The sequence below is a fragment of the Dermacentor silvarum genome, chromosome 2 (assembly GCF_013339745.2).
Source record: "Dermacentor silvarum isolate Dsil-2018 chromosome 2, BIME_Dsil_1.4, whole genome shotgun sequence".
Taxonomy (NCBI): domain Eukaryota; kingdom Metazoa; phylum Arthropoda; class Arachnida; order Ixodida; family Ixodidae; genus Dermacentor; species Dermacentor silvarum.
Genome location: NC_051155.1, coordinates 172,921,867 through 172,949,145, shown reverse-complemented (window position 1 = coordinate 172,949,145; position 27,279 = coordinate 172,921,867). Strand labels below are relative to the sequence as shown.

Below are 27,279 nucleotides of genomic sequence, written 5' to 3'. Positions count from 1 at the left end.
TCTAGCCCGCCGGGCGCAAGCATCGCCTCCGCGGGGCCCCCTCGCCCCTCTGCCAAGACTGCCGCGCTTCTGAAACGCTGCAGCACCTACTCTGTGAGTTCCCTGCCTTCTCGAGGGCGCGCGCGCGCCACCCTCGCCCGCATCTACCGCGCGCACGGCTTGCCCTGTTCGACAACAGAGGAAATCTTGCACCCCTCGGGCTGCACGTCAAGTCACGCGAAGCTATTCCGTGCGCTACTGAGCTTCGCTGACGACACCGGCCTGACTGATCGAGTATAAATCTTGACCCGCCCCCTTTGCACGCCTCCGTAGTAGCTCAGAGCCGTGCCGTGTGGAGATCGCTTTCAAGATACGGTGCGCGCGACAACACCGACAGCCGGCACAGGCGCAAAGCACAAGAACGCATTTGTTGGCAGAGTAAAAGCCGCCCTCCCTCCCGTGCTGCCTTCCCGCTTTGCTCCTTTCGCGTGGGAGATTGCCTCGCCAGTTACCCTTGCCCCCGGTTGCAAGATACGCATTTGGTGCCGCAGCACAGCGTCGCCCCCCCCTTCCCCTCCCTCCCATACCCCCACGGCCTTTCGCTCACGTTTGCTCTTCGCTGTGCGTTCGCTCTCCGCGAAAGCGCGCGTCCCCCGCGCGCTTTCACTCACACATACGGCGCGCGGCGACGATTTTATCACCCTTGGACTCATGCTCCACGTCTCATGCTCCTCCTCCGCATCGCCCTCGTTGATCTCCTCTCCCATCGGTGGGCGCACCTCGTTGAGAAGCGTGCTCGCTACCGCCCTTGTCGGCGAGATGTTCCCGTGGAAGCCGCATTATAAACCGGTATTTCGTCTCACGCGGCTGCCCTGTAAGCGGTTTGCATATACATGGAGTTCTATGGGAGGGTAAACGGGAGCCGGAAAAGGCCGCGTTGTAGCCAGTTAATCAGCCCCCCCCCCCCGGAAAAAGGAAAACTTTCCACCTATGCTTGAATGATGTGTGGTGTGGAAGTAGTGGCTACAGATACACAGCTAGAGTGTTGTGCGCTGTATATTTCATTCTTTTAGATATTGAGAGTGGGAAACAAAACCGACTTGCGGATTATATAAACAATTAACGAGTTTATTCTCTGCGCTTGCGGGAGAGGTTGGCACAATGCAGGATGTGTCGGACTCAATCTGTACAAGACATGTCTCGTTCTGCACAATCATATGCTTCCTCGTGGAGTTATTGCATACTATCGCAAATGGAGGCTGGCCACCTTGTTCTAAATCAGCCACCGTCCATGATGACTGCCAGGCTTGACAGGACACTTTACGTCTGATACACAAGCCTGCTTGGTTATAATTTAAATACTAGTACATTTCAGTGATGATGGTTGCCCTGTGCACACTACTATGCGAGCTGGAAAAAAAAAAAAGAGAGCGAGAAATGCATTGGAATGAAAGAAAGACGTTGATAAGTGAACGAATTTCAGAGCTCCGCAACCACTGCGCAAAACTGCAACAAAGCAGTGCCATCCTTATTTGGCTCAGCCGTAGTGACAACTTCTGAGCATGCATTGCTGCTTTTGAATTTTTTGTTTTTTCCTCTGACTTCTGGCTGTGAGAAGTGCACAGACAAAAAGGAACTCAATTTTGCTGTGTTTAAGGACAAAAGCTGGAACTAGGGAAGCCCAGATAGCAGAATGGCACCATCTAACATCACTGTACGAGAGCAATTTGTTCTGTTTTCAGAATAATTTAGCACTATTCAGACACGACCCATCAATCATGGTGCTGCTGCTTCCGCTTTCATTGGGAGCCAAAGGCCTCAACCTGACGGAAGCCACACATGTGCTCCTCGTCGAACCCATTCTCAACCTTGGGGAGGAGCTGCAAGCCATAGGCCGGGTTCATCGTATTGGGCAAACACGGTGAGAATTCCTTGCTTCTTTTTGCTTTCCACTGAGAATTATAGCAGGAACCAAGGTAAACAATGTTTATTAAAATCAGGTCGAACTGCCTTCGGCACCCTGCAGGTTACACAGTAGCAAAGAGTCGCGCACAGTATACAGATCAGTGTTATACATATCGCAAGAAACATACCCTTGATATGCAGCATACACTTGACTGGCACATGCAAAATACCAAATGAAACACAATAATAAATAATAACAAATCATACAAAGCCTGTGAACTGAGCTTCTGCAAGCTTTTACACATCGATTCTGGCTGCAATTTGAGTAACCTGGAGAAAACGTTTGCAATAATTTTGGTGGCAGTTATGCCTTCTGGAACGAGATGCGCTGCACAACTATGGATTTTGAGTACTGTGAATAAGTGCTGTATTTCTTAAGGTGATTTCACAAATGTGCTACTTTTGTTCTTCAAGCTGAAGTACTAAGTCCAAGTATCAAATCACGCGCATTGTGAACGCTAAAGTGGGAGCCTTCAACGCTAAAGTGGGAGCGGCCCGGCCCGGCCCATGGGCCGGGCCGGGCCCGGGCTTTCGGGTAAGCCCGAGCCCGTGCAGTGCTCTAATAACTAGTACACCAATCAGTTGAGATTCTGTGAGGTACAAGGCCGCTTCCTGTTTGCACCGGCGTAAGTGAAGCAGAAATGAGTTGCACGCACTACTTAAAATGCGTACACATGCCATATCTATGCTGTGCGGTGAAATATTCTGTACAATTCTGAATCTGTTGACGTAAAGGCAAATGACGGCTGCACACTCGCACACAGCGGAAGACACAGCGGCCCATGCACTTGCCGCAGGAAATGCAACCCTCTCGTATGAAGAAGCAGGGTGATGAAAGCTTCGAAAAAAAAAGCCTTCCCCGTTTTTGCGCGTACTTAAGTTTTCTAGCGCAAAGACGCAGCGAACAAGCTATTGCTATGGGAGTAGGTATAGCCTGGTCACGCATGCATTTTCACGCGTATAGCTGTCCTTGACTTGTGAAACGCACTTCGCCCCGACGAGGACGACACCATCTACGCTTAACGGAAATTAACATATAATGATGTCTTCTCCGTTCGGGCGGGTCGTCTCAAATATGCGTTTTCGAAGACTGGTCCATTCAGTGGCGCGATGAGAGACCGTTGCTCCAAACGACCACTGTACATGTCATGCTTACTGTATTTTACTGAGCTTGCTTTACTGTTTACTTAATTTCTTCACAAACACACGCGAGGGGGGGGGGGGGGGGGGGTTGGGAGGGGGCCCCCGTCCCATGTCTTTGATATACATGTATAGAGTCTGCTTAAACTACCAATATATATTATCGATCACGTCACGTAGAGAAAAGCAGACGCATGCCCCCCCCCCCCCCCCCCCCGGTCGGGCCGGTGAACCCCCCCCCCCCCCCCCCCCCGAAAAAAATTTCTGGCTACGCCCCTGCAACCCAGTACAGGGTAAGTGAAAGTGTTAATAAGGAGTCATCAAAAAGTAAGTGTGAGAAACAGAGACGGTGAATTCGATGCAAAGAATGGAAACAAAACCAACATGGAGATTTACTAGAATGGGAAGAAACAGATTCGAAGGGAACACCTGTATGATTACACAAAGGGCAGCGCCTTGCTATTTAACACTCGAGCTGGTTGCCTAAGGACGAGAGCATACTGGAGCAAATACTCACAACAAGATGAGGCATGTGTATGGTGCAGCAAAAATCCGGAGACCACTCAGCACATCCTAACATTTGGTTTGTGAAGGGATTCACCCAGTGAGACCCGTAGGTAACGTACTCCTTCCAGAAGCGCTTAGGTTTAAAGTGGACGGAAGCATCAACCAGTCAGCAGCCGAGATAAGCAAGAGCCGTTGAGAGTATTGGTGGAAAAAAGCAGGGAAGAGATTGATACGACCGGATCAGTTGAAGGCATATAGATATCGGTACAAGGTATGTATAGGTAGAGAAGTTATGAGGAAGAGAAAAAAGATTAAAGAGATGTTCTTCCCATTCTTGTAAATCTCCATGGTCTTTTTTGTTTTCATTCTGGAAACTTTTTTGTATGCATTCTGGACCACCCCGGGCTGCGTGCCCGGGCGCACTCCGAGCTAGTGACGCCACTGGGCGCAGCTACGTACCCCACAGCTCGCACGCGCTCATCGGTTCGAGGATTGGACAATAGGAGAAAAGGAGGGCAGCAGCAGAGGCATATATAACTACCTGGGCACCGCTCTCCACTCTCCACAGCACCTCATGCTCTCTGACTGCAAACGTGCCTCGACCAAAGAAGGTTACATATTTACATATGCAAATATATATTCAAATTATACCAGGTGTTTCTTTACGAAGACTAAGTAATATTGAAAAATAGCCGCTTTAAAACAAAAGGACAGTTCTTTCGCAGACATGCAGTCAGTGGTGGCGCCCTCGAAGTGATGGATGATGCTTGGTAATTAGTCGCTAATTAACAAAAAGCCATTAACCTTTAAACCTTTAGTTTCAGCAGGCTCAGTGTAATTGGGAAATTTAAGCGAGCTCTCCATACGAGCCATATCAACGTTTGGATCTGGAAATATGCGATTACCCTCGGCACTGTGGCACGGCGAAAATTGGCTATCGGCGCACGCGAAACCGAAGCTAGGAGGCTGCAGCGAGCGCAGAGCCGCGCACCTCCAAGCGACATTCTGCTTACGTCACCCAACAGCGGGCAGCCAGCGCGCTTCGACAGCGAGGGGGAATGGAGCTTCAGCGGCGTTGAAGACGTCGTCGGTCGTCATCAACTGCGATGTATTCGTCAGCTGTCGTACCTACTGATGCGCTGAAACAAGCATAGTACGAGTTAAAACAATTTCTGCAGCAGCGCAGCAGGACTACTACTGACATTGGCAAGGCCTTCAGTTGCGTCACTAGTGCATGCCATTTGCACTCGCGCAGAGCGCACTTTGATGGCATCTGCGGGGGGGGCAGTGGCGTTCTTCGTAAAGCAACAAATAAGCCTAGGGGATACCTAGATTTCTTAGTTGCATAGGCAAATTCGTTGTAGTGGTCTTCGTTGTAGAGGCGTTCACAGTACATGTGAGGCATATAGGAATTCGACGAGGCTTAATTGGTTCCTCGTTATACAGACGTTCGAGTTATATATATATATATATATATATATATATATATATATATATATATCATAAGTACAAGTAATTTTCCCTATGTTGTCCTTGGTATCGTTCGTTGGCTTCTTATGATATATATATCATAAGAAGCCAACAAACCGATACCAAGGACAACATAGGGAAAATTACTTGTACTTATGATGGTGAATTCAAGAAATGATAAATTAATTGAAAATAAAGTGGTTTCATAGTTCAAACTGATTCAAATGGGCACAAGCGTACCCCGGCCTGGTGTTCGGCTTCCTTCAGGGATGATACGCTTGGGAAAGGAGCCTGCTCCCTGAATTCCCGTCGAAACCCTCGTGAGCACGAAAAAAAAGTGATGTTTGAGCCGCTTCCATGGCGCCCCAAGCACCTATTCAGGTAGGACAAATACCTCTTCCAAGCATTGAGATACCATAATGGCCGAGCACCAGGCCAGGAGCGCGCTTGTATCTATTTTACCGGTAGGTACCCAGCGGCAGCACTTGCCTCCCACAGCCGCATCAGCTCTTCAACAAGGCCGTCTGTGGTTGGACAAGAGATCACTCCTGAAATCTTGATTGGGCCCTCTTTCGGGATGTGAACCCCTATGAGAGCCGAGCGCCAGGCCAGGGAACATCTCTACCCGTTAGAAAAAACCAGTGGCTACCTGGCGGCACCGGGATTTGAACTCGGTACCTCCCGCATACGAGGGAAGTGCTCTACCGCTAGGCCACCACTGCAGGACTTTCGGGGAGCTCCCGGGGAGCTCCTCATTCATGGCCAAGGTCATTCGGTCAATCTCATGCTTGTCTTTCGTTTTGTGTTGCCAAAATGGATTATGCCCCTTGAGCAGCTTGTACAGCATGCAGCCTAGCGAGAACCAGTCGGCGCTGGAATCGTAGGCTGTGCCTTTGGAGAGCACTTCAGGTGTCATGTAGCCATGGGTGCCCACGCTAGCATGGGGCTTCTTTTTAAAAAAAATCACAGGCCAAACCGAGGTCCGATATCCGTACATGCCCATGCTCATCAAGAAGGATGTTGGCCGGCTTAAGGTCCCAATAGACAACGTATCTCCGATGCATGTGCTCCAAGCCGAGAATCACCTCGGCTGCTTAAAACCTCATATCCTGCTCTGTGAACACCCCATGCTGAGATAGGTGGTAGTGCAGGTCCCCCCCCCCCCCCCCATTCATAAGGTCCAGTATAAAACACATGTGGGTTTATTGACCAGTTGCCCTCACCAAAAAGGTCACGTACTCGTGACGCCTGCGGCAAAAAGGATGTTCCACATCCGCCCCCAAAGTTTGTGAATGGTGGCGCTGGCTAACACTCCCATGGACGTCATTCGAGGGCAGGGAAGCTAGCAGCAAGATAGAATTTGAAGAGCGATTGAGAGAAATGGCGGTAAAGCGGTGGGCAAGGAGAGTTTTCGGTTATTTGTACATGAGGAATGTTGATACAAAATGGAGGAAGCTGACCAGAAAACTGTCAATCAAATATTTGGACTGCAGGAGGGGTGCAAACCAGGAAACAGCGGTTAAGAAAAAGGTTAAGGAAACAGAGAGGTGTCTGTGGAAAACAGGGATGCAGACGAAATCAGCACTGGGAACATTCCGAACTTTCAAGCAAGAAATTGCCAAAGAAAATATCTATGATAATTCTAGGGGAAGCTCTTTGTTGTTTGAAGCCAGGACGGGAGTATTGTGGACTAAGATTTACAGAGTCAAGTACCAAGGTATAGACACGTTGTGCGGTGCGTGTGGAGAGGAAGAGGAAATGGCTGAACACCTGATATTTTTCTGTAAAGCGCTTTACCCTACAGTGCAAAGCAACGGGGCTGATTTTTTTCAAAGCATTGGTGTTTAGGGACAGTGGAGGCAAAATAGACATTAATTAAGCGGGTAGAAATAACGAAACGGAAGTTATCTGATTGGTGGCTAAAATCAAAGCAAGGGTGAAATTTCACCCTCCACAAAGTACAAAATATGTTAATAGTCAAAGCTAGGTGGTGTGTGCCACCGCCCGATTTAAAGGGTTCAGCCTCAACCATCCATCCAGAGTTAGTTGTAGTAGCAAAACATAAACACCCCAGAAATTGGATGGTAAAACGGCGCCGCGGGTAGCTCAATCGTGAGAGCATCGCACGCGTAATGCGAAGACGTGGGATCGTTCCCCACCTGCACCAAGTTGTTTTTTCATCCACTTTGTTTTTCATTAACTTATCATTTCTTTAATTCGCTTCGTAAGTACCAGTAATTTCCCCTTTGTTGTCCATAGTATCATTGTTTGTTGGCTTCTTATGATATGATTAATCAAAATCGGGCCCCTTGGTTTCCTTTCTTCTCTTTTGCATATATACACATGGTGGCTTTATATGGGTGATATCACTTGACCCTTTCATATAACGTTTGTCCAAAATCAAAAAAGGATGCTGACAGATGAAGTCGCACACGTGATATAAAGGTTATAAACAGGGATAAGGTACCTCAAGGCTGGCCAACGTTTCGATAGGTGCACCTGTCTACGAAGATGGGTCCTCCTATCGAAACGTTGGCCAGCCTTTCTGAGGCACCTTATTCCTGTTTATAACCTTTATATCGCATATAATGTTTGGTAATTTAAGGAGCCACTATATAATGCTTCGCACCATAATAATTTCCCTAAGGACACCGGACTTTTGGCCGTAATGAACTTATAACGCTGCAAACATCATTTTGGATTCTAGGTGAGAGATTGCCACAATCTTTTAGCTGAAAACTTAGCAGCAAGAAAAGCTGCAGTTGGTAGCAAACAATTGGTTGTAGTAGCTACAGTGCCCTTGAACAGAACTCTATGTGGTCTGTAGCTGTATCCGTGATTCCTGTTTGAACATTAAAAAAAAAAAAGAATAGTGATGTGCTGCCATTAACCTGCTTTGATAAGTTACGTGGATATTAATCTCTTTGTTTTGTGTTCGTATGTGTCTGTGCAGGAAGACTTACATTCATCGCTTCATGGTGAAGAATACTATAGAGGAACGCATCGTCGACTTCTTAAAATCATCACAGACGTCTCGGAGCTGCTTAGAGGACCATGCGAAGATGACCATCGACGACCTAAAGAATCTGTTTAAGTGAACGCAATGTCCGCGAACAGTGTCTACTTCATTACAACTTGCCGTGGTGGCTATGGTGCTGCGCTGCTAAGCACGAGGTACCGGGATCAAATCCCGGCCGCGGCGGCCCTGTTTCGATGGGGGCAAAATGCAAAAACGCCCGTGTCCCGTGCATTGAGGGCACGTTAAAGATCCCCTGGTGGTCAAATTTATCCGGATCCCCCACGTGCCTCATAATCAAATTGTGGTTTCGGCACGTAAAATTCCAGAATTCAATTCATTTTCATTACACAACGACGTGCCACTGACCTTCAGTGTTGTCTGGATTTCAACATATCGTTCGCCTGTCTCTGGAGGTATACATCTCTCCGAGGTGCGCGAAGGGACGCTTTACTTCGCACTCGAAACCTCTGCTTATCACGAATATATGTCGATCATCCGAGCCGCTTCAGTGAGCAGATATTGTGAGCCGCCTTCTCAATTGCCACCTTATAATTGAAGGTCATCAAAACTATCGTTCATGGAGCGCCCTCTTAAGTTTTCAAGTCAGGCCGTCTGCGCTCAGGCGCCTTTTGAGTTGCAGGCCCGGTCACATCGAGCCGACAAGACGGCGACGCCATTAACGATCGGCCGGCTAGTCGGCAGGTCATGTTGCTGAGAGGAATCTTTTCATAGACCTATGACGACGCCGTCGCGACCGGCGCCACCAGGTCGTCGTATAATGTGACAGGCTTTTGTGCCGACGACGCCGACAAAATCCCTCTGCGGACCGTTGTCTGGCTGGTCTTCGTGCGATCGGCCCTTGAGCAACAACATCGCAACGACAACGCGACTGCCGGGAAGTTCGCTTGTATAGACATTTAATCCCTCTTAAAATGAGTCGAAACATGTTTGGACGTCAGTCGGCCACATCGATCTTGAGCTGCAGTGTCATACTCGTTCAGCGGAGGTTAGGCCTAACGCAGCTGACGAGTTCGTGCACGCACTACCAGCGGACCTGAGCTAAATGGTAAGTAATTAGGGCAGAGAAAACTATTCCAGTTGTAGCCATAGCGATTTGGAATCAACCACTCTTCTCACCGTACGGTGCGCGCACAATAAGTGGCAACACGGGGTGGTGACAATATCGGTTGTCACCGTCCTTCAAAGCTGCCAATCTCACGTTGTGACGGACTCGCGCCGGCGCTTCTTTGACCAAAATGCAGCTGTGTATTGATGGCTGCATCTGTATAGATTGTTATGCTAACATGTCTCGTGCTATGTATGCCTCTTATGCCGAACGGGCAGAAAGGGACGGTCTCTTCGATACTGCAGTGTAAACTCGCTCATGGGCCATGCGGGTACTGCGGGAGGCAGCGTTTTAGGGAGAAAACTACAAGCTTTCTAAATGATCACCTCTGCCATAGGCGCCGACTACAGGGGGGGGTCTCGAGCCCCCCCGGCTCCTAAAATGTCAGTACCAGAGTCCTGTTACCCCAACCGTCTATGGTTTTTTTTTTTTTTTTTTTAGTTGCCTCTACATTTTTCGTTAGAATGTTATTGTGGCTAAAAGCTAACTGCATCATTGTTGACGCGGACGTGCACGGCTTTTACTCGTACTTTCGCTTTATTTCTGAAAATTCTGGCAATAGGAAAACAAGCGCATTAGAAGCAGCAAAACGGCGGCTCCCTCATCCGTATTTTTTCACTTCAACATGTTATTTTAATTTCCAGTGTGAACACCATGCACAGACACATTGTATTTCAATGTGTACACAGGACAAAATTTATGATATTTTGAAAGAGAAAGATATCGCCAACTAACAATATTTCTGATATGGATAGCCTAGCTATGTCTAGAGAATCAATATGTTGCTGTATGTTCAACTCGCTACAGATTGCTTTGCACACTTTTTTGACACTGAAAAAGACCTGCAGACTTCAGTGACCCCTTTGTTGCCCCGGGCTGCACAACAGGCTAGAAAAAGCAGAAAAACCATCCCTCTTCTCGGTTCCTGATGATGATGAGGCACTTAAAGCGTGGCAGCGGGCCATGCCCCGTGCAGACAAGGCCTTAGACAGGAGAAGATCTGCGAGCTGCACTTCGAACGAATCGAACCCCTGTTGAATCATATACAGGGTGTCCCAACTATCATGCAACAAGATTTTAAAAATATGCAAATGCCCCGTATAGCTGAATAGAACCAAGGCAATGTTTGCCGTCGCTTCTAAATTCTCAGATTACTTTTTGCATTCCGCCTAATTGCATAATTAGTCTTAAATAATTAATCATCTTCTCAAATATGATAATTAGATTAAAAGTGTCCATGAAAAAATTGTAGAACAGCTTGAAAAACTACCGATACAGCTTTCTTTTGCTCAATACGTGCTGCATAAAAGTGTTTTTCCGAGGGTGAAAGAAGCCAGCGAATACACGCAAAGTGCCTCGAGCGGCCATGCAGTCGCGCGCCAATTTTCGTGTATTCGCGGGCTTTGATCTCGCTCGGAAAAACACTTTTATGCAGCACGCATTGAGCAACAGAAAGCTGTATATGTAGTTTTTCAAGTTGCTCTACAATTTTCTCATAGACACTTTTAATTTAGTTATAATAATTGAGAAGTTGATTAATTAATTCAGATTAGTTATGTAGTTAGGTGGAATACAAAAAAATAATCTGAGTATCTACAAGCGACGGCAAACAACATTGCCTTGGTTCTGTCCAGCTACGGGGCATTTGCATATTTTAAAATATTGTTGCATGTTAGTTGGGACACCCCATATATTGAATCATATAATCAAGTGCTGTCTGTCGTCCTTTTGAGTATTCTTCATGGTCACCACCATTGTAGTTCATCGCATTGGCGACTAAATTAAGCTTGCTTACTCAACTCCTATGTGGAATGATTTCTAAAGCATCATATATTGGTAGTAACCGATTTGACGAGCAGGATGCAGTGCGTCGCAGTAATATGACCTAAGAAGCTCTTCGCTGCGAGCCTAGAAATCGGTGCAGCTCTCTTTACCCACACCACTAGCATAATATTCTTCGCATTAGCTGAAATAATTTTTGTTCACTCCCGACGATTCGGGGAAGCACGTAGAACGCGTGCGACCGAGACCAACAAAAAAGTTGTCGCAGTTTCACCCGAAAGGCGAAGCATCAATTGCGATAGCAACTTAGTAAAGAGCTATACGGAGTAAGGATAGTAGTTTTATCCGCTGTACAAACTTGGACATGCAGCAGCACCGGCAACACACAGTACTGTTGTCGACGCCGTCGGCGTTTTGCCCGCGTTCGCACAAAATGCGTGCGGCGTTGGTGACTGTTGCCGGAGCCTCTGATATAAATAGGCACTTGGTGCCGCAGCTAAACGTCGCCTCCCCCCCCCCCCCCCCACGGCCTTTCGTGCGTCAGAAGAAGGCGCGTTTGCTCTACATATATGGTGATTGTAAAGGAGGAAAGAGACGCCTACTTCTGCAGCCCTTAAGGGAGCACGGCACAGAACGCGCGTTTGTTCTCCGCCGTGCGTTCACTCCCCGTGAAAGCGCGCGTCCCTCGCGCCCTTTTACTCGCACATACAGCGTTCGGCGGCGCGCGGCGACGATTTCATCTCCATTGACGTCATACGGAACCTCACGGCGACGGCAACGGCGACGCCGACGGCAGAAATCTGCTTTGGAGTGTCCATATAATTGCTATCGCAATAAAAAATGTTCGTGCCGGCCGTGACGTGCCTGAAGCGAATGCATCTTTAACACTTGACCACTCATCAGAGGATAGCTGCTAGTCATTTATTGTCTCCTCTACTAACAGGGTACGGTATGCATTAGCTTAACGCTAGTTATGTCAAATATGCGACCGCTAATTGCGAACAGAAACGCCCGCTTCGAAACCTGCGGCACCAACCGCCGTGCCTCCGCGCCCGGGGAGCGGTCTTGCTGGCGACTGCAGCGCCGCCGCTGCTGTCATGATTGCTTGCAACCATGGAGGTAAAAGTTTTTTTACTTTCTCCATGCTTGCAACACTCCGCTGCAGTGGTTATTCTAGCCACCGCTACTCCGCCGCCGCCGTTGCTCTCGCCAACGTTTATAGAAACTTTTATACCTCTGTCACACGAGCACGCAAAGACTCTTTTACACAAGCGGTATTTTACCAAGCTGAAAGACTTGAATGAAGAGGTGTTGCGCAGCAGACACACGGCGCCGACGATCTCCTTTTAGTATTTCCTTCTGGACACACTACCGAAAGCGTGGCGCTAGCGTTCCAAACAATATAGGCCAAAAAAACTTATTTATCTCAAAATATAAAGCAAAAACTTATTTTTTACACGTTTTTCAAATAAATGTAACATAATAAACGTTAATATAATGATGTATTATAGTAGTTTAACATGTAGTTTAAAGCAACGTTACTAGAAGGTTTAAAGAGCGTCATCACGTGACATCCCCGGCCCGTTCGACCTGCTTACGAGAGTACAGAAGAAAATGAGCATTACTGGGTTTACTACACCTTGTGCGAGACATAACATTATTTTTTATGATAAGCCTAGGTGACAGAAAATTACGCATTCGATTATTTTGTTTAATATATGATAATTGCTCGTGCCCACTGGTTTCGAGGCTACTCCTTTTCGGCCGTAAAGGAGATCGGCGAACTCCTATTCCAGAAAAGACCGCTTCTGAAAAAGAGATCGCTCCCTGTCGTGTTTCTGCGGGTGAAACTTTTTTCGGGAGAAGTCTTTTTGCTCAAAAGACTTTCGAGTGCCCGTGTGACGTTGGCTCTCACCTCCCCCTTCTAGCTACCCATGGCCTCCGTGATGGCGGCGCGAGCGCGTTTCTCTCCGGCCGTCCCAATCGCCGCGCTCCCCAGCAAAAATACGAACATCGCGTCGCGCGCCCGGCTACCGCGAGATGGCGCACTCACTTGGGATTCCGGTGAGGGCATACCGAACTTTCAAGCAAGAAATTGCCAAAGAAAATATCTACGATAATTCTAGGGGAAGCTCTTTGTTGTTTGAAGCCAGGACGGGAGTATTGCGGACTAGGGGCTCTATTCTGGGGCTCTATTCTGGACACGCATGGCGGCTGCACGGCCGCCATTATCCGCCATCTTGGCTGTCTCATTGGCTGTCCGGAGGTCACGTGTTTTGAAATTTGTGCCGGGAAACGGAAGTTTTGCTAAATGCAATTTTGCGTTTTCGTCAGAATGATGAAACGTGACGTGGAGCTGCAAACTTTATCGACTAATACTTTTTTGTGGTCCTTGGCACCTCTATTGCGACTTTAGCGCTTAAAAAGAAAGTGGACGGTAGCGTGCAGAAGCTCGTGCAATGCATCTGCAATTTCGCGAATATGTGGTGGCGTCCCGAGATAGCCGGCATGTCAGCTTGCTGATTGGCTGAAGGAATATCCTGTGAAGAGCGTCACAGGAAGGGCTGTTTCGTAAACGTCAATTTGACGTTGCGTGACGTGCGCTGGGCCGCCATTGCAGATATTTTCCGCCATAATTTGTGGTGCGACGAGCCGCGCGAATTATGGTAATGAGCGGCCATATGCAGTGTCAGTCGTGAGGCATGCGTATCGCCGCATTTTCCCTGTCATTTGGGGCCATGAAAATTTTTTGTTCACAACGCGTGCTCATAGCATTTGCATCGCTCCGGGTGGTGTTGGCATTTGTGTTTTGAACAATCATTTCTATTAAAAACACGTTTATTTGAAATAATATTGGTTGAAACTAGCAAACTTCTTGCGACTTTTTGCACTTTTCGCTACTGCGTTTGTATTGTAATCAATATTAATGTCTTTTCGCGTCATCAAAGGTTATGACAACGGCGAATTGTTAATTTATAAGAATAAATATACGCAAGGCGGCGTCTTGAAGTTTCCTCCCGCGGTGCCAGTAAGCAGCGAAGTGAACAAGAGATGGCAGTGCCGGTGCTTGCGTCGCGCAAGCGGATACCTGTGGCGCGCGCAACGCTATCGATGATATTCGGCCGCTTCTCGGCCAGACGAGTCGGGCTGAGTCACTTGCGTTTCACCAGATAGCGATAACGCGGCCTAGAGCGTGCGCTGATCATCACTGGTAGGTCGCGTGTGTTGTCTCAAGGTAGAAACCAAGCGCGTGGGCGCCAATATACGATGACTCATTCAGTTTCACGAGGACATGCATCCTATCTAATGAAGCAGACGACAGCCTGCGCGTATGCAGACGACGGAAGCGAGAAACGATTTTGATGGAATAATCGTACGCTTTGAGCTAGCGGCTTTATTTTTACTGGGGAGGAAAACTGTTTTGCTTTATCAGCCACGCTATGTTCAATGCCTACATTACAGTTTCTTAGGCGAAACGTCAAATTTGCGTCACGTTACGAAAGCAAATCGGGGCTATCGGCGCCATTGTGTAAGCGTCGCGCGTACGTCACGCTTCGAAGAAAATGGCGGAATGTCCAGAATAGAGCCTTAGATGTACCGAGTCAAGTACCAAGGTATAGACACGTTGTGCTGTGCGTGTGGAGAAGAGGAATGGCTGAACACCTCATACTTTTCTGTAAAGGGCTTAACCCTACAGTGCAAGGCAACGGGGCTGATTTTTTCAAAGCATTGGGGTTTAGGGACAGTGAAGGCAAAATAGACTTTAAGCGGGTAGAAATAACCAAACAGAGGTTATCTGATTGGTGGATAAAATCAAGGCAGGGGTGAAATTTCACCCACCACAAAGTACAAAATATGTTAATAGTCATGGCTAGGTGGCGTATGCCACCGCCCGGTTTAAAGGGTTCAGCATAGAGAAAGGAATTCAACAAGAGGGGACACTCCCGTAGGGCCCAGCGGCCGAATTGACTGCAGCGTGCCAAGCGGTCGGTGTCGATCACTTCCGGTTTCGGTTTTGAGCGCGCGCATTTTGAACGCAAGCTAGCACGCCGGCTGCGCCCCCCACCCCTCCCTTTTTTTTTTCTCTTCGTGCAGAATAGGTTTATTATTTAGTAAAAATGATTGCGAACGATCTCGTAAAGTCCCATCGAATCTGTGCCACGTGCAATTTCACAAAGTAGACGCAAGACCTTTTGTGCAATGAGGAAATATTTATTTTGCTCTATATAAAAGCTCGTTCCGCGCTTTTTGTGCGTTCATCCAACGTTGTGACACCAGCAGATAAGGCAGTAGTTCCTGTATGAAGCTCCACCGGACGGCACCAGCTGAAAAATAAAGTAAATTACAAGCATGTTACATTTGCAAGCAAGTAACAGCATGTTACAAGCATGAGTCATTTTGGTATTTAGACATAGGAATACTGCGAGGCGAAACGTGCGAAAGCGGTGAATGGGCGGCCTTACAAAAAGCAATTCGCTTTTACATACATGGCGTAGAAAATACCCGACTCATGCCAAACATATATGAAAACATCTGATTTCCAAGCGTTCGCCCATTTCCGGGAATTATTTCCTGCACTTTGGCAGCACAAATACACGAGCGACTTCGCGTTTCCCCAACTTGGCCTCGGGCGACGCGACGGTACGCTACATACATAGAGACGGACGCAACAGGCTCTCAAGACAAATTCGTGGGTGCAACGCCTTTTTTCAGTCCTTTAGAAGACGTAATTTTCGAATTACAAGTTTCTGATATGTTCGTCGTTCGCGCGTTCTGCCGGCGCCAGCAGAACACCCCATGTTATCTCTTGGCAATCGGCCATCGCGTTTTCAACAGGCGTGAATACCGAAAGAAGGTATATGTTGTTGCGGAGCCACAAAAAACGTCACAGACTTGTCCCTCTAAGATTCATTACACGCCAAACTTTATCACCACGGCTGAGCTGCTTATCGCTAACTGCGTCACAGCGCGCTGTGCGGCCAGCGTGCCTCAAAAGTACCCCAGAAAGTAACGAAATTACTTTTCAGTAACGTGTGGCGTCAGAGAAAGCGGCACAACCTTCTCCTAGCAAGATGAACTAGACTACACACCACGGCTGAGTTCTCGCTAACTGCGACACGGCGCCCTGTGCGGCCAGTGTGGCTCAAAAACCGAAATAAGTTACAATAGTCCCATAGGAAGCGTCGGAAACATGTCTCAGCACGATTCATTAACTCAAATTAACTGCGCCAGGATGGCCGAGCTGTTTTTCGCTAACTGCGTCTTAAGTCTCGGTCCCGTGCCGTAAGCCTAATTGCGTCGTAGACTGTGAAACAAGATTTCTCACCTTGCCGTAGTCCAATAGTGCAGTGGTGTCTTGTCCCAGTGCAGAAGGAACGCAAGAATACGCCGAGAGCCCAATAAACCAGGTTACATTTAAAAAAGAAAAAAAGAAGGAGACAGACGGGTCGCCGCGCGCGAGCGCTCAAACGCGCGCGCAGCCATCCTCGCTGGCTTCGGGGGAGTGTCTGGCGGATGACGCATGTATCTGGCGCGTCACTGACCTGTGGCTAGGTAAGGCAAGGAAAATAAGTCGCAAAGCTTAAGTTCATTTATACGCAAAACGTTTTAGTTTTCGCGGGAAAGAATTAAAAAAATAAATAAAAGCCTGTTAACTTAAGTTCACTTTCTTTTTTTTCTATGCTCGCGGCAGCTAACGTTCGGTGTCAAAAGTATAGCGTGACGTAGGGTGACGTGTTTCCTGTTGCCAGTTTTTGCCGAGTGTCCCCTCTTGTTGAATTTCTTTCTCTATGGGTTCAGCCTCATCCATCCATCCATCCGGTGGCAGTGGAGACCGCGACAGAAAGCAGAGCGCGCGGGATTACAGCGTGCGCAGGGTTTTTTCTTTCTTTTTTTTTTCTGCGTACGACCAAGCATTGTCGCCAGGATCTTCTGGATGCACTGAAGGCAAGTATTTTTTTTCTGTTACTGCATTTATTTTGGTCCAATTTACATAAAAAAGCACGGCAACTGCTGAATTTTCCTGATATAAATTATTGTAAGGAGGTATCAATTCGTCTGTGGTAATGGTACTTTTTTTTCATTACCGTTTTGTCTCGGCGCGAAATACCTTGATTTGAGAAATATACAGGGGCGTTCTAGCATTCTTCCTTTCTGGAGACGTGTATGGGTGAAAACTGGGCTAATTTTCGTCGTTGAATCATATTGCCCTTCTATCGTGACACATCGTTTTACTATTTGATCGCGTACGGATATTTATGAGTTGGTCAACCGAAGCACGGTTACGCTCTAGATAACTGAGTGCCCTGGCGATGTCACTGAAGTAAGATAATTTTGCCGGAATATAGTTGAAGGCTTCGATTAGCCGACCTACATTTACTCCACACGTCGTTGACAGTGAAAGTGCCTGTGTTGTCATCGCCTCCTTTTTCGTCATTCGGATTTTGCTTACGTTTTGGTAGCACAATGGCAATATCAGTATCGTGTTCATTTACTGTGCTCTCGACTGCATCCACATCAATCAATCGATCATAAATGAACAAAACGTGCCTGTAACCAGTCCGTGGTCGTCGCAGAACCGGCGACTTTCAGTCTAGACGTATGGCGACCGCCTGCAACCTCCTCCCTGTCTCTGCAGCGCGACGGGAGGTAGTTGGAAACTGGGGAAGCCTCGTGGGCGAAGCATTGTGCGCTATGCGAGCGCGGCTTTCGCGCCACACTTGATGGCGACATCGCGAGGAGAGCTCAAATCTAGCTTACAACATATCTATTGTGGGCTCGGGGCCAGTGGTCGGCCGAAGCCCTCAGAGAACACATAGGCGACAAGAAAAACGCGTTTAATTTACGAAGGCCCGGCAACGACTGATCGGTCTTTAGCGGCAGGGCGAGCGCGAGCCCTGGGCGTCATCACGCCCAGCCTCATCATCGTTCTTTTCTTCTTCTACTTCGCTAGCGCCGCCATACTATACAACCCGCAAATTTCGAAGTATAGTAAGTTTCTAGCACATGCGGATCTCTTGCAGAGGCATCGCTTTTCTAAGTGATCTAATATAGGCGGCGCAAATCTACAGCAAAAAAAAAAAAAAAGCCCATTTGAGAATCGATAGGCCCCGGCATTGACTTGGCCTCTCGTACACCTTGACCAGACATTTCCAACTCAGCGCGAGGTTAATAAAAGCGCAAAACCATTTTTTCCTCGCCACACGCAAGCTGCGCCAACAGCGCGGCAGCTTTTCCGATCCTAAATCCGATCCCAAGTAAGTGCGCCGCGGTGCGGAGAAAAGAGCGCGCCACGCCCACCTCGGGAAATACGCTCTCTCCGTGCGATTGGGACGGCCGGGAAAAAAAAAATGTCACAGTTTCGCCCTAAGGGCGAAGCAATGAATGCGATAGCAATACAGCAATGTCATACGAAGTAAGGTGAGCGGCCTTGGTAGCAATATGAATTGTAGTAAACATGAGCTGATTAAGTAAGCAGGTGTGCTGCGGCGTAAGTAGACCGACATGAAGAGAGACTCGATGACCACGAGAAGGCGCGTGTGAAACGGTGGTGTTGATGAGAAGCGCTTCCCGTGGGCAGCGCGCGTGCGATGGGACACACCTGTAGTGCTGCACTGCCGATCTGGGCAGCATTGCATGTGTAGCGTGCGTTGGAAAATGTGGCCCGACTATTACTAACTGAATGAACAAGCGTGGTGTGAGCGCGCACAAACAAACATGAATAGATCACACTGAATGACTGCAGACAACGACTGTCAAAACGCTGGCAGCGAGCGCAATATACGCCGCGCAGCGGGCGAAGGTACGTGCGGTCCATCGCTTCAACGCAAACTGAGCGGCGAATGCACGGCGCAGAATTGTCAGAGCCGTGTGGAGTTAAGAGACTGTGCGCGGTTGTTGGCAGAGTAGAAATGCCCCCTCCGCGCTCCCTTCGGCGCTGGCTTCCCGCTTCCTTGCTTGCGCGTGGGTGATTGAGTGCGTTGGCTCTCCGTGATAGCGCGCGTCCCCGCACGCTTCCGTTCGGGCATACGGCGCGCGGCGAAGATTTTATCTATAGGGAACCTCACGGCGACGACGACGGCAGAAATCTGGCTGAAGTGTCCATATAATTGTTATCGCAATAAAAAAAAACCCGCCGCGCGCCCGCCATCTCGGAGGCCATAAGCTACCGTACTTGGATCATGCACGGCGCCTCTAGATGGCACCACGCTACCGCAGGCGCTCAACATAATGGCATCCCAATTATGTTGATAAATAGCGTCCTCGATCACCCGCACCGGTGCGCACCGGGGCGCCTTGGTGCGCACTTTCATCCTCGATCAACCGCACCGGTGCGCACCGACCATCCTCGATCACCGGAAGCGCACCCGGTTGGAGCGGTTTTCCGTTGCCCCGTCTCGCACCGAGAAAATCGGCGGTGCGCCGGGGTGCAATCCCAGCAAGCACTGCGGGACGCGCGCGCACCGCCGACTGCGGAACCGCGCACGCTCCGGCCCGATAGCTGCGGTTGCACGGAGTTGATGGAGTTAACTAGTCGAGATGTCGGCAATGAGAAAGGAAGCGCTGCTAGTTGCCGCAATCGATGAGCTTTTTTCAGTTCGTCTGACAGCGAAGACGTCATGCTGATCGACCTCGTCCAAAACCAATGTGGTGAAGAGCGGCCGAAAGTGGACAGCTTCGTTGAACGACCCGTCAGGCGCCTCGACGACACCGGAGTAGGGAGATTATTTGGCTCACCATCTTTGTGCTACTAGAACTTGCTGGAAGCTGGCCGCAGAAGCGCACCGCGCTGTGTTGACAATACGCTCGACTGCCCGCGCGTGCGTTGCTAAAAACGAATATTTACTCGCCATAAAATCGTTCATTTCATCCACCGACATCGCCACATTATGTGTCTTGTTATTAACTACAAAATCCATTGGTGTGTACTTGTAACCAGGTATGTCGGAGCACGCAGTTTGACAAGGTTCGAGTGCTTGCCGCGTATCCTCTGCACCTGCAAACAATAAAACATGCGCGCGCGCGTTTTGCGCACGTTTTGCGCGCCAGGGGCAAAGTAGCGCTTCATGCAAGCATCTGCACGCGGTGCAGTTTTGTCCTCGACGTTGACCCTCCGCAGTGCGCCACCACCGCGGTGCACAGCGCACCATTCTGGTTTCGGGGCAACCCCGGGGCAAGGTGATCGAGGACGCTAAAAGACATTGGGCCCAAAATCTAAGAAAGCATTAAGAGAGGCAGTGAGCAAAATGATAATGGACGGTAAAGCCCCTGACGGGTGGAGACTGAGCAGGATGAGCATGATATATAAGGGAAAGGGGGACAAAGCCGACATAAACAACTACCGTCCCATAACAGTGACGTCAGTGGTTTACAGGGTGGTGATGCAGATTATAAAGGACAGACTGCAGATGGGTGGAGAGCGAGGAGGTGCTGGGGGAACTACAAAATGGGTTCCGAAAACAAAGAAGGTTAGAAGATAATCTGTTCTCATTGACACAGTGTATTGAAATAGCAGAAAAGGAACACAGGCCCCTATGGCTTGCCTTTCTGGATATCAAGGGAGCCTATGACAGTGTAATCCAAAAGGATTTGTGGGACATACTGGGCACTCTAGAGGTGGAAGATGGAGTAAGAAATCTTTTAAAAGATATCTATAAAAGTAACAGGGTGCTTATAAAATGGGAAAACAAGGTATCTGGGCCTATAGAGATACAGCAGGGGCTTAGGCAGGGGTGCCCTCTGTCACCTCTGTTGTTCATGCTGTATTTACAAGGATTAGAGAAAAAATTAGAGAGGAGCTGACTTGGCTTCAACCTTTCCTATTCCAAGCAGGGAGAATGGATTAAACAGTGATTACCAGGACTGATGTATGCGGATGACATTGTACTTATGGCTGACAGCAAGGAAGACTTGCAGAGATTAATGGACATCTGTGGTAAAGAGGGAGATAGCTTAGGTTTGAAGTTTAGTAAAGAAAAATCGGCAGTCATGACTTTTAATGATAATCAGGGCAGCGAGCATAGGATACAGGAGGTTACGCTGGAGGTGGTGGATAAGTACAAATATCTTGGAGTGTGGATAAACAATGGGGCTGAGTACCTAACGGAACATGAAAAATATGTGACGGCTAAAGGTAGCAGAAATGCAGCTGTGATGAAAAATAGGGCACTGTGGAATTACAATAGGTACGAAGTGGTGAGAGGGATTTGGAAAGGGGTGATGGTCCCTAGTTTGACTTTCGGCAATGTGGCGCTGAGCCGTGCTCCCTCAAGGGCTGCAGAAGATAGCGCCAACCTTTCCCTTTCCCTCAAGAACCACTTATCGGCAATGCGGTCCTGTGCATGAGATCAGAGGTTCGAGCAAGGTTGGAAGTTAAGCAGCGAGGGGTAGGTAGACTGGCTCTGGGAGCACACGGAAATACACCAAATCAGGGGGTACAGGGTGACATGGGATGGACGTCATTCGAGGGCAGGGAAGCCAGCAGCAAGATAGAACTTGAGGAGCGATTGAGAGAGATGGCAGAAAAGCGGTGGGCAAGGAGAGTTTTCAGTTATTTGTACATGAGGAATGTTGATACAAAATGGAGGAAGCTGACCAGAAAACTGTCAATCAAATATTTGGACTGCAGGAGGGGTGCAAACCAGGAAACAGCGGTTAAGAAAAAGGTTAAGGAAACAGAGAGGGGTCTGTGGAAAACAGGGATGCAGACGAAATCAGCACTGGGCACATACCGAACTTTCAAGCAAGAAATTGCCAAAGAAAATATCTACGATAATTCTAGGGGAAGCTCTTTCTTGTTTGAAGCCAGGACGGGAGTATTGCGGACTAAGATGTACCGAGTCAAGTACCAAGGTATAGACACGTTGTGCTGTGCGTGTGGAGAAGAAGAGGAAACGGCTGAACACCTCATACTTTTCTGTAAGGGGCTTAACCCTACAGTGCAAGGCAGCGGGGCTGATTTTTTCAAAGCATTGGGGTTTAGGGACAGTGAAGGCAAAATAGACTTTAAGCGGGTAGAAATAACCAAACAGAGGTTATCTGATTGGTGGATAAAATTAAGGCAGGGGTGAAATTTCACCCACCACAAAGTACAAATTATGTTAATAGTCATGGCTAGGTGGCGTATGCCACCGCCCGATTTAAAGGGTTCAGCCTCATCCATCCATCCATCCATCCATCGCTTGGCTTCCCCCTGTTCCATCGGACGGTGGCGGATTAATGAGTGGTGGTCCACAGTGCGCGCGCATTAACGGCCAAACTTGGCGTGTGCCTGATATTGACATTGATAGTGTGTGTAAATGTATGTGTGACTGTGCTTCTGTGTGCATGTACACTCTTGCAAGTTTTTAATAATATCGCGCGAGCGTCGAGCCACGGCCGCTGGATAAAAAAAAAAAAGTTTTTTTTTTAATCCGGTCGGCTGTGCCCATCGCCACTACAAGGTCGCTGACACGCGGTGCGCTCGACCACGGCCGCTGGATACGAAAAAACAAAAAAGCTTTTTTTTTTTTTTTTTTTTTTTAATCCAGCGGCCGTGGTCGAGCGCACCGCGTGTCAGCGGCCTTGTAGCGGCGATGGGCACTCCTGAAGTAAACGTTGCAGTATAATACATTCGAACTGGAAGTCGCTTTGCACGCCCGCGCGTACTGACGCTGATCCCGCCGCTCCTCACCGCTACAAGGCTACTGACATGCTACGCGGTCGACGCTCGCGTGATATTAAAAATTGCAAGGGTGTACCTAATATTTATTACCTACAAGGCCAGGACATCGCATTTTTTTTTTCACGGCGATGCCCGCCTGTTACAAAGGGTGAGGACAATAAATCCAGGCCGATCCAAGCCCATAGACCCTTTTCGCGCTGCAGTTTGCTCAACGAGATGGCACTTTCGGCGACGCGCGGCACGTTGCCTCAGGAAAAAAAATGTCGCAGCTCTCGCCCGAAAGGCGAAGCACCGATTGCGATAGCGAATTAGTAGATAGCTATACGAAGCAATGCTAGTAATTTACTGGGCCGTTTAAAGATGTAAACATTCGCTTACTAACTAAATAAACAAGCACGGTGTCACGCGCGCACAGGTAAACATGAGCACAAATCGCTCGATGACCGCGGAAACTCGCTGTGAAAACGCCGGAGTGAGAAAGCGCGCCAGCAGTCGCGGGCAAATTGACCTTCGCGCTGTCTCTCGTCTCGCTTCAACCAGTGTTGCCAGGTTTGGCTATATATATAGCCAAATTGGGCTACGGGAAAAGTTTTTTGGCGTCGACTTGGACGAGTTGGCTATGTGGCTATATTTGGGCTACTGAAAATCTGCGACTTGGCTGTGTTTGGGCTATAAGTGGCGCCCTAATCCACGCTCCAGAGGTGACTCTGATAGGGTAGAAGCAAATCTCGAAGGCTGTGTTATAGCTGGTTGAGCCGGCCGCGTGGCTGTGCGTGTGTGCGTGCGTGAAATGACCCCCCCCCCCCCTCCTGCCTTCCCTCTCTGCGCCGTTGTCTGAGCCGGTGGCTTGGATCTTTGATGCACCTAGACTTATTCCCTGCTTGACCGTTCGGCACCCGATCCCCGGGCATCGGAATGAACCTGGGAGTAGTGGGTTTTTCACAGTATACTGTGAAAACATGGCTATGTTCAGGAAGGGAGAGAAGTAACATAGGGACGGGGCCGTCGGGCGATCGTGGCGCCGATATGAAAAAGGGAAGCACGGGTGGATGACACGCTCCAGTGTGTTCATGGCCATGTCTTCCGGATGAAGTATGGCGCCGGGCACAGCTTTCGACCTACTTCCACGTTTCTGGCGCGAAGCTTTACTGCCATTTTCCTTTTCCTGCTAGAGGAATTTTTCTTGGTGCTTAGATTCGAGATTCATTTCGATAGGTTGGATCGGATCCTCCTGAGAGAGGAGAATCCAACATGGGGAAGTGTGCCAAGTATGCGAGAACGTATAAAAAAGAATGGCAGAAAGACCCCGAGCCAAAGGTGGGTTCTGGTGCTTTTACTTCTAGATGGTTTGCCCGTAATGTCATGGATGCAGATACTCATTCTGCTAATATCGAAACATGTTTGCCACGATGACATCAGTGCACCACGTCACATGAACTTCACCCACAGTGTTAGCTTAACTTGTGAGGTGTCGTGCTGCTGGCTCGAGGACGCGGGTTTGATTCCCGGCCACGGCAGTCGTATTTCGATCAAGGCGAAATGCAGGAACACCCGTGTACTTAGATGCACGTTAAAGAACCTGAGGTGGTCAAAATTAATCCAGAGTCCCCCGCTGCGTCATGCCTCCCAATCATATCGTTGATTTAGCACGTAAAACCCCAGCAATTATTATAGTTTTAGAATATGGGCCTCAAACGTATTTGTGCCCCAAGAAATAGCGTCGAAGCCACTGCGCATGCGCAAGGCGGAAAGTGTGTTTGGGTTTTGCGTCGGGCACGCTATTTGATCGATTTAGTGGGAGCCCCAAAAGCTTTCGTCAACAAACATGGCGGCGCCCATCGAAGCGACGGCTCTAATTTAGCACAAAACTGGGCTCGATTCGTGGTAATGCGCGAAGTTCGTAAGCTAGAAGAAGTGATTGCGGTTATCGCTTTCTCTCAACTAACATGTGTAATGAAGATTGATTCATTATAAGCCGCTGATTTCGAATTCAATTGTCGATTTAATGGCTAGTAGGCCTATCACGGATTGACATGGCTGGGTGAAAGTGCGTAAAGTTGGTTACTCAAAACTAAGCGCAACAAGTTGCATGCTGCTAATAGAAAATTTCTAAATTGTAATTAAAGGTGAAAACACGAAAGTCTAAATTACTTTTCCTATCATAAAATGTATATTTTATTTTAATATTTATGACAGCTTTTCTTTGACGCCGTAGTGACGCTGCAAACGCAACACGCTATCCGCAAACGCAAAACGCCTATTCCAAAACCCTTCATTCCTGCATGCCCCAACGCTAACACCGGCAAAGCTCTTTGGGGCCCTAAACTTCAGGAGCCCCTATTCTAAAATTTTATTAGCCATCAACACGGTTTGCTTTTTGACAGTAACCGGTTGTCACAGCATTACCACTGTTATCAATTTGTTGTTTACCATTGCTTTTTGTACGCCATCGCGGCTGTTACCATTTCGAGCGAGTTGGTTCGGGACGTGCTCGTCGCCGAAAACGACTGCGCGTTTCTTGCACTAGTGTGCCGGCTTACGCAGTAATCTTTTAAAGCTCCGCTTACACCGTCCCTTTTCTTAACGCATGTTCTTGGCGATGGCGTCCCAGTTTGATGTATATTGACACTACATAGGTAGTGTGTGTCCCAGCTAATCCGGGCCAAGCTAATTGACAAAAACAAGAAAATGAGGAAAACAAGATAGGACGATGAGACAAATAACGCGAGATATCATAGCGGGAAAGACTTCTTTTAGCTCATGAAAAAGAAGCCGTGAGCACGTCGCCGTCGCAGATCGCTGGACAGCCGAACTTCTATGCCGTAGGCCGAGATAACGTGAGAGATCGATGACGCTGAACATTATTTTGCGTTCACGACAGCTAAAAAGCTGAGTTCGTAGTTAATATTACTGTAATAACTAAAATAATAACTTAGTACTATCTGTCATAAAATAAAAGCACTGATTTCGCCCTCTGCAGCGATTCACTGGAACTTAAGAGCTACCGGGGCCAACCAAAAAGTGTTCTGTGCCAGCATGATGTCGCTGTTGTTGATGTAAAGAGCCGACCGTCATGGCGGCACGGACATTTTATTACGACGGGTTGTGCAAAAAAGGATTGCCGTTGTCGAATGTGAAAATGTATACACAAGTAACATTGCAAATATCAATGGCTATATTTGGCTACGAAATATTTTGAACTTTTTTTCTGTTTGGCTACATTTGGGCTACAACTTCTCTAGCTTTTGGCTACGCCTCCTCATCGACCTAGCAACACTGGCTTCAACGCAGAGCTAAACGTCGAAAGCACAGCGCATACGAAGCTACCGGCGCATGCACTTTGTCCCCATCGCAGTTCGCTTTGAAGATGAGGCCCGCGCGGGCGCACACTTCGCCCACATCGCAGATCGCTTTCGAGATACGGCGGCGCGCTGTGAGCAGCAGCCGACCGAGCAGAACGCACCCCCTAATCTCCTGTCGCCTCGCCCCCCGTGCCTCCCGCGCGAAAGACCGCGCGCTTCCGGCCTGCCCTTCCTCCGTCGCGAGTGCTACATAATCTCGGTTGTTGCAAGGGGTTGTGGGGTACGGCGTATTCTGCTACAACTTCCGGCTCGAGACCACGACGCCGTCTATGCCGACGTCACTTCATGCCCATGCTCATGCGCTTTGTCTTTTATATACTGCGGAACTTTGGTGAAAAACCACGATGCAAGCACCGCTTGGGCAGTTCCAAAACGTAGGTGTGAGCTATCGCTTCTTCGTACTTATGTTGGCGCCCTTATTAGAGTCGTGTATATTTAGGTGGCAGGCATTCATGCCCTAAGGTGTTTGTGTCGCGTCAAATAGTATATAACGTTTATCAAGCGCAAGCGTTTGTCGAGCGCAAATAAACGTCGTTAACTTAAGAAGTAGTTTTTAATAAGTGGTAAGTCAACCTATAAGTGACTGTTTGTAACGCTTCCCATAACAAACGGTGCAGTCGATCGCTTCGTCCGCTGTTTTGTCTGCGCGGTTGTCGCGCGCCATGTCGTCGGCTGCTGTGCCTTCGCAGTCTCCCGTTTTTTCTCAAGAGACGCATGTCGTGTATAACTGCAGAGAGAAATCACTGATTTAAGTATCTGAAAAGTGCACGAATTATTTTTACGTTACCTCGATCTCCTCCCTCTTTCGTGCAGCCTCAATTGCCTTTTCGTTGTACCGGAATGAAGACGGCACATAATCAATGTGCTGAGGATCCTTGCTGCGTGCACCTGTGTGTATTTCACTGATTGTTAAAAAGGGTGTATTTGTACTAGAACGTTAGTAGACGAAGTTATTCGCCAAACCCTTTCCTGTCGAAATGATCTTCACATATTCTGGCTCCTACGTTCGGTACCCACAGCTCGCCGTTCACGGTCGCTTGTTTGACGGCAACTGCCCATTTACGTTTGTGCGCCTTCATTCCACGGAAACGAAACATTTTTTTCCCCTTTCACGAAGAGTTCGCGCACCCTATTGCCGAGCAGCCAACCATAATCACGTTGCTGAAGCGTGTTTTTTCTTCGCGAACAGCGCGAAATCGCACTGTAGAAACTGCTGACAAGGCTGAACGACGCAACAGAAGCCGCTAAACCCTCGAACCGAAGTCGG

General features: G+C 48.4%; 2 protein-coding genes and 1 long non-coding RNA gene across 13 annotated transcripts in view; 1 reads left to right on the top strand and 2 right to left on the bottom strand.

The window, feature by feature from the left end:
- The window catches only part of LOC119440557 (sterol regulatory element-binding protein cleavage-activating protein), a 134,213-nt gene that overhangs the window by 30,537 nt on the left and 76,397 nt on the right, over window positions 1–27,279 (bottom strand). The gene's annotated exons all lie outside the window — the stretch shown is intronic.
- LOC119442130 (E3 ubiquitin-protein ligase SHPRH-like) lies at window positions 1,211–8,167 on the top strand. Its single transcript, XM_037706884.2, has 2 exons — window positions 1,211–1,900; window positions 8,015–8,167. The coding sequence occupies exons 1-2, from the start codon at window positions 1,758–1,760 to the stop codon at window positions 8,157–8,159; spliced, it is 288 nt and encodes a 95-aa protein (XP_037562812.1). The 5' UTR covers window positions 1,211–1,757; the 3' UTR covers window positions 8,160–8,167.
- On the bottom strand, window positions 15,180–16,668 carry LOC125943222 (uncharacterized). Its single transcript, XR_007465659.1, has 2 exons — window positions 16,315–16,668; window positions 15,180–15,313 (listed from the first exon to the last, which is right to left on the bottom strand). It is a non-coding gene; the product is annotated as an uncharacterized LOC125943222 (long non-coding RNA).

Coding starts and splice junctions, on each gene's coding strand:
- LOC119442130 (XM_037706884.2), top strand. CDS start 1,758: ATGGTGCTGCTGCTTCCGCTTTCATTGGGAGCCAAAGGCCTCAACCTG. Junction 1,901..8,014: donor CATCGTATTGGGCAAACACG/GTGAGAATTCCT, acceptor GTGTCTGTGCAG/GAAGACTTACATTCATCGCT.